At 44.6% G+C, this 11,049-nt stretch overlaps 2 protein-coding genes across 2 annotated transcripts; both read left to right on the plus strand.

Annotated features, from left to right (window-relative positions):
- Positions 1–4,450: 4,450 nt before the first annotated feature.
- polr2j (RNA polymerase II subunit J) lies at positions 4,451–7,645 on the plus strand. Its single transcript, XM_088616457.1, has 4 exons — positions 4,451–4,623; positions 5,574–5,663; positions 5,966–6,140; positions 6,773–7,645. The coding sequence occupies exons 1-4, from the start codon at positions 4,571–4,573 to the stop codon at positions 6,806–6,808; spliced, it is 354 nt and encodes a 117-aa protein (XP_088472583.1). The 5' UTR covers positions 4,451–4,570; the 3' UTR covers positions 6,809–7,645.
- Positions 7,646–8,115: 470 nt separating this feature from the next.
- Positions 8,116–10,821, plus strand: alkbh4 (alkB homolog 4, lysine demethylase). The gene is made up of 3 exons (XM_088616453.1): positions 8,116–8,327; positions 9,272–9,466; positions 10,108–10,821. Exons 1-3 carry the CDS (start codon positions 8,217–8,219, stop codon positions 10,612–10,614), a joined length of 813 nt encoding a protein of 270 aa, XP_088472579.1. The 5' UTR covers positions 8,116–8,216; the 3' UTR covers positions 10,615–10,821.
- Positions 10,822–11,049: the final 228 nt, after the last annotated feature.

Here is an 11,049-nt window from a genome sequence, read left to right on the forward strand (position 1 = left end):
TTATTGGGGCACTAGATTGGACTTTCTGGTCCCAAGGGAGGTGCACTACCTACTGGGAAACCAACATCACTTATAGCAGCCTGATTCCTGATTCTCCTTAGAAGTCTGCCTCCCTGCATAGATCAGTCCCAGCCTTAATGTGTCATCTTGCACCAAGTTCAGGAATAGTGTAGCATGCTTGCACTTTGTGCATGCACTTGTAGTGTCAATCAAAAAATAATTATACTGCATTTCAAAGATTGGATTTCTCAGTTAGAATGCTGGGAGCTGTTGTACTGTACTGGGATTAGAATTTGTAACACGCCTACAGTGTACTGGAGTATCCCATTACCCTATCAGCAGACATAAAACAGAGGTACCACTGGGGTGCAAAGAATGTGATGTAGTCAAAGACACCACTTCAAGGGTCTTTAGGGGAGCTTGTAATGGAAAGAGAGGCCTTCTTCACTGACCTTAAGTCTTGCTCAGGTTATACGCAAAACCTGCGCTCGTGACAAGCTATGTTTTGAGGAAGAGAACAAAAAGATACCCTGGCCATCGATTTAGACACTGATTTTCTAACAGTCAGACAGAACTGTGTGCTTCTAACAGACAGAATATGGAATACTGTTTTCTGAAAAACTCCTGTTTCTCAGAATAGTTGGTGAGCTGTTTTTTGGGAGTTGGAAATGTCCTCAAATGGTTTCAGATAGTACCTACTGTATATCCATATACTCACACTTGTATGCAGTATTTTGGTTCAGTCTCACCATCATTTGAAACACAAGGTGGAATTAGCTGTCTATGGACTGTTAAACACCCTTTTATTCAATCATTTTACTGAAGAGAAGCAACTGCCAAAGAACCTAACCCTAGCCCTTACCCTGCCACAGTTGAAAAACTGGGCTCACTCTGCTTGTTGCGAGAACTGTCTGTAGAAATCCAGAGTGCCACTCTTACACAAGGGACATGACATGTACATGCTTACCAGCACGTTTGCGACAGTCGAGTGAAACTCAGTTTCCCAATGAAACGGCAAACTTCCCTGACAGGCTGAGAGATACAGGGGACACACTGAACATAGTCTAACGAACAACTGCTAGTTCCTTTATTTAAATAAATAATAATGTACAGAGTACACAGCGCCTACAGGAAGGTGAGACAAAGGTGAAAGAGGAGGTTAGGAGTGAAGAAGCACATACTGTTAACCAAGATTAACAGAGTATGAAGTCTTTGAAACTCACGTTTCTACCCTGATATTTCCAGATACACTGCTAGGGTTTCAAAGTTCTATAATGTCTATTGAATGCCTTGACTATAAAGTGTTCATATACACTTCTCAATGTGATATTAGTTATCTTTCTTTCTTATGAGAATCGCCAAATGATTCAATATGATCTGATTGTATTCCAGAGACCTTCATTTTTGTTTCTTTGGAAAGTATGCACTCATTTTCCATCCTGCAGACATGCCTTGTGGTTTTTTTATGGTCTCTCCCTCCGCCACCCCCCAAAAAAAACCCAAACCCCACCTCCTGTGATTTTTGGCAAGTGGTTTAAGACTGCAAAAACTCCTGTTGAAAGTACAAAGAGGAACTAAAACTGAAAAAAAAACCCAACACACATGAGGAAACAGGCCTCAGCTGGCCAGGCTGTCCAGGTGCCTTGTGGCCCATGGAGAAGCCCCGGCTCTGTGGCTGACAGCACCTGACAAGCACAGCCAGACCTCTGGACACTGCAGACACCCACACTGGCACCATGTCTGTGTGAAGTCTACACATGCAGCATGTGCAACCTACAGTATTGCTACAAGACGTTCGAATAGGGAGCTGTGACAGCATGCATAGGCCACAAAGGAATAGGTGAAGGCCCAGTCAAGGGTCTGCCTTATTTGCAGTAGTTTCTCAAAATAGCTGCAAAAGTCATTGTAAAACACTGTGTGGGTAAATAAGGATACAAACGAGATGAGGCCGTTCAGGGTTTCAGACCATCTAGCTCATTTAATTGCTAGTAGGTGGAAGATCAAAGGAGCTCATCCTTCAGGAGGAAGCCAAGGTCATGTTTCGACATGCAGCTTGGTAGCTTGCTCCACACCCCGAATGCCCTTTGTGTAAAGAAGTGCCTCTTGATCTCAGCCTTAAATGTACTTCCTAGTCCTTTCCACTTATGTCTTCTGGTTTGTGTTTCACTCTTGACCCTGAAGAAGTCCACTGGTTTGACTTTGTCAGCAGCTTTAAGTGTGATAGGTGATAGGATAAGTGTTTTAACCAAAGTAATGTGTGTATGATCCCCAACCATTCAGTTATCTTTGACTGCATCTATTTTGAGGCGTCACTTAACTGTGAATTAAGTGAATTGGTGCTATGGGTAAAATCTGGGTGAGTGCCGCTGTCTCAGTGCTCTCCCCCAGCTGCCTTTAAAAACAATTCTTTATTCTTCAGTGTGAAGTTAACCAAGGGAAAATAAACTTCTTAAAGGGCATTCTATTCTAAAGAAGATACTTAATGCGGACAAAACATTTTAAAACATTTAGCGAGGATTTCGTCACTGGGACACAGTCCTGCAGTCAGCGTGCTACAAGATGCCAGGGAAGAGGCTGATGCTGTTTATGGATTGGATGAGCCACCCACATGCAGCTGATTAGCAAAGGGCCTGTGTCCAGGCATGCAGGTGATCACAGCAAGCGCCCAGACCCAGACAAGGTCTCTGCATTGCCTTCCTTTAAAGAGGAGAGCAGCACAGAGCAGTGGGGAGAGAAGACGAGGGGGAAGTGGTAGAAAAACAGCTGCCGCACTGAACGTCTGAGGGGGAGCGAGGGAGGGGGGCTAGAGCCAACCCTGTGACTCTCAGCCACTCACTCCCCCCCCCTCACTCACCAGCAACGCAACACAACACAACACAACACAACACAACACAACACAACACAACACAACAGCTGGCTCCGCCTTTTTCATAACTCCAAACACACATCCAGTAAATTTTCCCAAAGCTCTGGTGAAGTGAAAGACAGGTACCATATACATCAATTTCATTTCTCTTTTCTAAGCCAGTTTAAAGTTTTGTAGTATTTTTGAAAAAATGGAGAGTCCCAGCCAAGGGAAGTGTTTTATAGCCTGGTTGCTAAAAGTTCCATAAAAACTCCTAGAATCCTTCTCAGCTTCATCAAACGCGCACTGCTTTCACAGTGGCCCCCTGACCTCCTTCCCTCCTCCCACACAGAAGAACGTCTCCGTGAAGCTTCCTTTTTCCTTCGTTTACATCAGCCTCAGCACATGCTTTCCATCACGTACCTCACACCGAAAAAACAGAAGAGAATCCACATCTTGCCACTGGCTGCTAGTGAATGTAAAAGCAGAAAAAAACTCTAAAACAGAAAGAAGAGATATATCTCGTCAATACTCAGCAATTAGGACACTCCTAAACTGCTACCGAGTCTGTGACAGCCTAGACTAGGCTGTAGAAATCAAGACCTCTGCCTCGTTAAATCAAAAACTCTCCAACCGTGCTTTGCTCTTTGCTACGGTGATTCTTGGCACCGATCTGAAGTTGCCCCAAACTCTCTGAAAGCATGTGAGACTCAAGAGTTTATAATGTATGCCTGTTGTACTTTCAGTCATGGTAGTGTTTAATCAATCAAATATATTATTTAGCACCTTCATTCTCAAGGCATCTTACATAAACTATACATAAAAAAGAAAAATGTACAGAAGCAACAATTTCTGCTGTTGTACAGTATATGTCACCATGACAGACCCATGGTCAAATATACAATGGTAGGAGGGTATTCCTATATCCAGGACACAACAGGTCATTGGGCCAGAGGCATACTGGTTTCCAAGGCATTAAACAAACAGAGCCCATGACTCCAGCCAGCTGGGTGGACTGGAGCTAATTGAGCTAATTGAGGCTGTGATCATTGAAGGGACACAGCAGGGTCTGTTGGGCCTTGAACCCACAATCCATCGGTTGTGAGTACAGAGACTCAAACACTACATGGCCCTAAGATATACAAGGCAGTATTCTAATATTATTAGTCTGTGTATATATACACACTGTTTCTTATTATTGCCTCTGTCAAGCCAAAGGACAATGTCCACTTATTTCTTGTGGACAATAAAATAGATTCTGATTGAGATGGTGCTGTTAATCTTTTACTGAAAGTATTATAACACATTTTTCACTGTGTTTACTATGATACTGTTAATAAGGATCATTAGAGTTACATGCAAACCTACAGTCACTTAAGAAGGACGGTTTGCCAAACTTCATAGTTACTCAACTGCCCAGTGTAGCAGTACAGTCATTTTTTCATCACAACGCAAAAAAAGGCATCTCTTTTTCGTAACTCTTCTAATTATATGCATTTCTCTCAAAAGAAAGGTTTTCATTTCGCATTCTTATTTATTATTGTTTATTTATGATCATACAACGCTGTGTTTAGTAGTCGTTGTAGTTTAGGGAGCTCGTCAGCAGACAGGTGTGTGCTGCCCCCTGGTGGCCGGACCCCAGGCCTGCCGCGGCCGCCATTGCTCTGTCCTAATTCCGCCGCGGCGCGTTTCTCCGGCTCCTTCTCAGGGACAACTTCCTTCAAGATGAATGCGCCGCCGGCATTCGAGTCCTTTCTGTTGTTCGAGGGAGAGAAAAAGTGAGTAGTACACGTTCATTAATCGTGTGTTTTTAATTTTGTGATGAGGTGTGCTAAATTATTCCGAAGAGATGCTGCGATAGCGCCTCGCTCATCGGCAGGAAGCTGTTCCTGGGTTGAAAACATATTATCTCCAGGCTTTTGGCCCAGTACGAGTAGACATAGATTTTAAATTATGAAACGTAAAATTTACTGGTCGTGGCTGCGTTTTAAATACCTGTGAAAGATTGTTTTGCTTTCTTTTCTTTTCGACCGAAGCGTTTGAGGGGAAAAGAGATCGATTGCTTCCGTCTGAAATTTGCTATCGATGTTTTCCGTTTTCTGCCAAACCGTTTATCATTATTCCCTCCAAAAAATCTCAACAAAACCCTATTTTGAGAAACCTTTGCCCCCCTTTTTTAGTGGTATGAACGGTTTTTAATAAGTCTTATCAGTGTATGTTGTTTTACGTCAGAAATACTTTGTATATATTGTGCGCAGCGAGCGGAAGGGTTCGGGTTTGTGTCCTTCGTAGTTTGTGAATGTTCAGATTTCTACCTAAATACATTATCGGAGTTGAATTGTATTAATCTAAATCCTCATAATCACCCGAGGTGACACCCGAAGAAGGCTCCTCGGCCGAAACGTTGTGTTTCTTTTCTTCTCTTGTCTAAAAGATTTAAATGTCATAATTACAACCGTAATATAAAGGGTGTGTGATATAAAAGCTGTGTATTATGTGATTACGTTCTAAGTTTCTTTCTGAGCACCCTTTTTTTGCCTTATATTTAAAGTCCTGAATTATGCCTGTTTTTTCACCAGTTTTAGAGCTCAGCCCCATTGCCACACTGTAATTGAAATGTAAAAGAAAATGCCTGTGATGCTTACTTTGTTTAAGGCTGGGGTAGCTCAGGCTCCCTCTGTCTGGTGACTGTACCTACAGTTTGTCTTTGCTTCTGTTGTTTCTTTAGAATTACAATAACCAAGGACACGAAGGTCCCCAATGCCTGTCTGTTCACTCTGAACAAAGAGGACCATACCCTTGGCAATATCATCCGATCGTAAGTCAGCAATTCATAGACTTGAGAGAATTTTCTTTTAGGCAAGGTAGTTTACACTGCACCAATTTATAACTGAATCTCATTTATAACCAAGTGTAAATCTCTATGGAGGGCCAAAAATGTTTGCATCGTTTTCATTAGGACAGGATGATTACATCACCTATTATTTTCACATATCAGATGCATCAGTGCTTAGTTCCCATGACCCCTCCGGGCCTGGAGCCCAGCAGAGATGATTTACAAGCTCCTTGTGCTCAATCCCCTTACCGCTGTGTCTGTGACCCACCTTCACATGTCCGCAGGCAGCTGCTGAAAGATCCCCAGGTGCTGTTTGCGGGATATAAGGTGCCCCACCCCCTGGAGCACAAGATTGTGATCCGTGTGCAGACCACCCCGGACTACAGCCCTCAGGAGGCCTTTACCAACGCCATCACTGACCTCATCAGCGAGCTGTCCCTGTTGGAGGAGAGGTTCAGGGTGAGTCTCGACCACCTGCCTGTCCGTAGGGAGATTACTGGGGCCAGAGGGTGGACAGTAGATGCCCGAGGCAAGGTGATGGTACACAATAAGAAACGATTTACATGCTGTACAGAATTATTTTACAGAGGAACATGCAACTCGCTTGGTGGTATAGCAGGAACAAAATAAAACCCTTTAGCTATTTTTTTCTATGGAAAATGAAATAGTCTAATCTTATTCATTAAACCTTCATGACACTGCTGTAAGCTGTGTGCCAGTTAAGAAGAGATGAAAGTATTTGCTGTTTATTATCAACTGTTCTAGTGATTTAAGAGTGACTTCAAACACCGTGATCTTCCAGGGTGCAGCCAGATTGAAGACATGCTGAATTCCAGCAGGAGTACTGGTTAGAAATTCACCTAACTGAGCAGGGATTGGAAACGGGCCTGTATTCATTAGTAGAATTCAACATCTCATAGGTGATAGGGCTGTACTATCACTAAAACCCAGACAGAAATGCTTGCGATTTCCTCCTGGTCTGTTGGAGACGTGCTCTGAGTCTGGGGCAGGAAGCCCTTCCTGGCTGGTGTGAGTTTCGCTCTTGGGAGATGCGGGTTGTTGGGGGGACTACTGACACATCTGTCTTGCAGGTGGCCATCAAGGACAAACAAGAAGGGATTGAATGAACGGTGTCTCCTGCTCAAGTGCTTCTCCCTCGACTTTGGATGCTGAAAGAGCTTTCCCCCCATCAGAGCCCTGTTCATCATGCATTTATATTAAACCCGAGTGTTTCGTGAGCAGGGCCTGTCCAACTGCTCCCATGGCAGGGCACACCCGTGTGGCAGCTCTCCCCGAGCCCAGTGGTGTGCCTTGCTGTATGTCCTACTGTGTCACATAGTATCAGTGTATTAGTTCACTGACTGTCTTCCTCTTCATTTCCAAAGCTGTTCTGTCAGAGCATTCAAGAAATTATTGTAGGAGCTGTAATGATTATGGCAGGTAATGTTCTAGTAGGTTTTGATTTCGTATTATGTAGGTTTATTCTATAAAGTTTGATTTAGTCATTATTTGAGATGTACAGGGTAAGCTTGTGAATTATGACGTCCCTGCCTGAATTTTCAGTACTGTTTGCGCATTATATAAATGCTTTAGCCCCAACAAAAGCAACCTGTTCAAATAAAGTCAGGTTTTTCAGCATCTTAATTGTGAAACATAAGGCAGCCAGTGTGTTTTTGAAAACTATCTTGTATTTAAGTACAAGACTAATTTACAAGGTGCAAATATATTATTGTTTCATGAGAAGGTCTGTCTTAAGAGGTCTGAATCATTCTGTCATCTAGCTGGTCTCAATTAATTGAATTTACTAGTCAGCAAGGAACATGTGTGTTTCCCACCCTTTTTGTAATTGTTTTTAATAATGTGCGTACATCCAGAGTATGTTGCTTTGTAGTCTGTAAACCCTGATTTACTTGTAAATAACTAGAATGTTACGTTTTGTAAAATATTTGATTAAAAAATTGAAAGTATACTGTTGTGTTTTGTTTTAACTGGATGTTGAGTGTGTAAATTGTAGAACTCCCAGTTTCAATTCATTTTCGTCATATGTCATTAAGCCGATGAGAAATTTATTTTAAAACTCTCCTGCCTGGACTTCTAAGGGTATCGATTTGTTAGATGTTCTTCACATGCTGTGGGTTAAAAAACAGTAAATGCTAATTTTTAGGATTTTATTTGCTGAAGCAAAGACTTTATCTGTCGGATAATGAAAAACGAATGGGAGCTTCCTGGACACTGAAGTAACAATCACTTATTGCAGAATATCTCAATTTTGTTTCTTAAACAATCACTGCTGCTGTTTTTTACGCATTAGATATTGTACTGTTAGGTATAGATACTGTTGCATGACGCCGGAGATCCAGGTTCGAGGGCACATGCCCAGAGAACCCGAATCCGTTACAATGTGGAACCATGTTTGGCGGAAAGAAGTTCCGGGGGGCACATTTGGATGTAACACTGGAGGGCTTTTGTGGTGGTGCTGTGTGATGATCGCTCCCTGTTGATGGTCGTGTTTACACCGTGGGATTGTCTACCTTTATGGCGGACAAAGAAGTGTTACAAGCCAACTGTGCCTGTAAAGGAATCCGCTCCTGTCTGATCTGTGAAAGTCGCAATGGGAAACTGGACAACCGGATTAATGTACAGCAGGTACGATGTCACACTGTACGTGTACTGAGAAGTTTCATACACCAGATTTTGCTCTTTGGGATTATTTAAACTGTAAAATCAAGTTTCAGAATCTCTACTTTGTTTTGATCATTACATTCGTCGCTACAAGGATACCTTAAAAAATGAGCTGTGGGATTGTATACAATTTATCCATTTAAGAATGCTTTCAGTCCGAATGGTAAAAAAATACTTTACCCCCTTTTTAATGTACTCGATACATTCATGACTAAATAATACACTCCATTATCAGTCATCTGAAAATATAGACCACCCATGGTAAATGCAGTTCACCCTACAGTTAAGAGCAGATCTGAAAAGTTATATTTGCACCGTTTTTCATTAATAAATGGAAACAGCAAACTGATGTACTGTATAATGCTTTGAGATGCAGCTTTTTTCCATGTGATTCTTTGTTTTCTATTCAGCATCATTATTGTTGGGATACTTGTATTTATTAAAAAAAATTTTGGACAGAATCCTGGGGAACTGGATTTGGACACAATCCCCAGCAGATGGGGCCATAAAATAGATCTTTATACTATAGTAGCTGGACAGTTCCTGACTGCAGAGTTTTAAAGCACTTTCTGAATTCTTTTTTTGCTGTTGTTTTCCCCTGATAAAAAAATGCCTGAAGAGATTGGATTGTTGGAGTGACCCTGTCCCCGACGGTCTCCAGCACTCTGTTGGTGCTTTTCTCAGATTACCTCTCTCCTCCTTCAGAATACTCTTAAATAGTCCTAAACATTCTTGTTTTACTCGTGAAGTTGTTAAGATGTATGGCACAGCATTAAAGGGGGCTTTGTGTTTGTCTGGGTTTTTATGCGCACGTGTCACGTGTCGCTGCGTGGCGGTAAGGCCCTGCGGCAGGTCGTGAGCGAGCCATGCAAGGTGTGAACATCATGGCGGTTTCTCTGGCCACACAGCCGCGCCGGGTCTTCGTGTACGAGCCGTCCTCGGGGCTGGCGGTGAGAGCGGAGGCTCCAGGAGTCCAGGAGTCCTTCCCGTTCCCCGGGGTCCTGCTGTGGGAGAACTTCGTGTCGGAGGCGGAGGAGCAGGAGCTGGTGAGCGCGATGGACCGGGACGCCTGGAGGGACTCGCAGTCCGGCCGCAGGAAACAGGTCCGGTAGCAGGAGAGGCGCTCGGTGACTCGTGTCTTTTCTCCGTGTGCTCTTTCCTCCAGCGACAAGTGCTTCTCTAAATGAACAGCACTCTCCAGGAAACGACATGCACAGCTGATTCATGGAAAAACCCTGCATCTGCTTTTTTACATCCTTTATTGTCATTATGCGGGGGCTAATGATATTATTTTTTCCCACATACATAAAAAAGAAGCAGACAGTGTTGAATTACTTTTTACATCATTTGTATAGTCTGTTGCATCTTTGTTCCTATCACATGACTGAGAGTCTCAACATAGCTTTCCAGTTTTGATGATCTTTTTACAAATTGATGGCTAATTCTGTGGGTATTTCTTTCCATGAGATAGATTTCGTTCCTAGAGATCTTCAACATCTGAACGCTAGGTCTGTCCAGCTTCGACTGGTTTCTGGTGATTTGGTTCAGGCCTGCGATTCAGACGTTACCCAAGGGGCACTTTTCTGCCTCTGCTGTTCGTTCAGAAGCACATTTCTAGGGTCCAGTTTAAATCTCAGAAAGTCGTTGATATTTCCGCAAGCATCTTTCCCCAGTCTCTGCGTCGTGTGGGGTTTTATAAGAGACGTGTATTTTCGCACCCAGTGACTGTGCTCCTCCCCCCCAGGACTTCGGGCCCAAGGTGAACTTCAAGAAGCGGCGGGTGAGACTGGGGGGCTTCAGCGGCCTGCCCCCGTGCAGCCGGGAGCTGGTGCGCAGGATGGGCCGGGCGCCGCTGCTGGGAGGGTTCCAGCCCGTGGAGCAGTGCAACCTGGACTACAGCCCCCAGCGCGGCTCCGCCATCGACCCCCACCTGGACGACGCCTGGCTGTGGGGCGAGCGCCTGGTCACCCTCAACCTGCTGTCCCCCACGGTGGTCACCATGAGCCGGGAGCAGCCGGGGGCGGGGGGCGTGTGGGTGCTGGTGCCCCTGCCCCGCCGGGCCCTGCTGGCGCTGTACGGGGAGGCGCGGCACCAGTGGGAGCACGCGGTCCGCAGGCAGGACATTCGGGACCGCCGGGTCTGCGTGACCTTCCGGGAGCTGTCTGCGGAGTTCCTGTCCGGGGGGGAGCAGGAGAACCTCGGCTCTCAGCTGCTGGACGTAGCCCTCAGCTTTCAGGGGATCCCAGTGTAGCAGGCCCTGGGAGTCCAGCTGGGGCGGAAACCTTCTGGCCTGGAGCCCAGGGGTGTGTGGCCCAGGTGTTCGGATCTCCCCGAGCAGATATTCCATGTGCTTAGCTGAGATCCCTCTCTTCTGTTGTCTCAGCTTGATTCTGAAAGAAATTGTGTTCAGCTGTTTGTACGTGCTTGACTGTATTTATTAAACTGTTGATTTGAGGTCCGAGATGAATCAGTGTTCTGTCTGAACGTCCCGTGGTGGATATGGAGCCTGCGTGCACGCGGCGGTTTGAGGGAGTCTTCGCCTTCTGAGGAATGTGGTATTTTGTTTGGTAAAACTAAACGTTGTAGAGGAACAGGATGCTGAATGGTGAAACACAGAAATTTCAAGTGTGGCTATGACCACTTCAATGCTGCATGAGGAGGTCAGATCTGGAGGGATTACTGCACA

Source organism: Lepisosteus platostomus, chromosome 22 (genome assembly GCF_059453375.1).
Source record: "Lepisosteus platostomus isolate fLepPlt1 chromosome 22, fLepPlt1.hap1, whole genome shotgun sequence".
Taxonomy (NCBI): domain Eukaryota; kingdom Metazoa; phylum Chordata; class Actinopteri; order Semionotiformes; family Lepisosteidae; genus Lepisosteus; species Lepisosteus platostomus.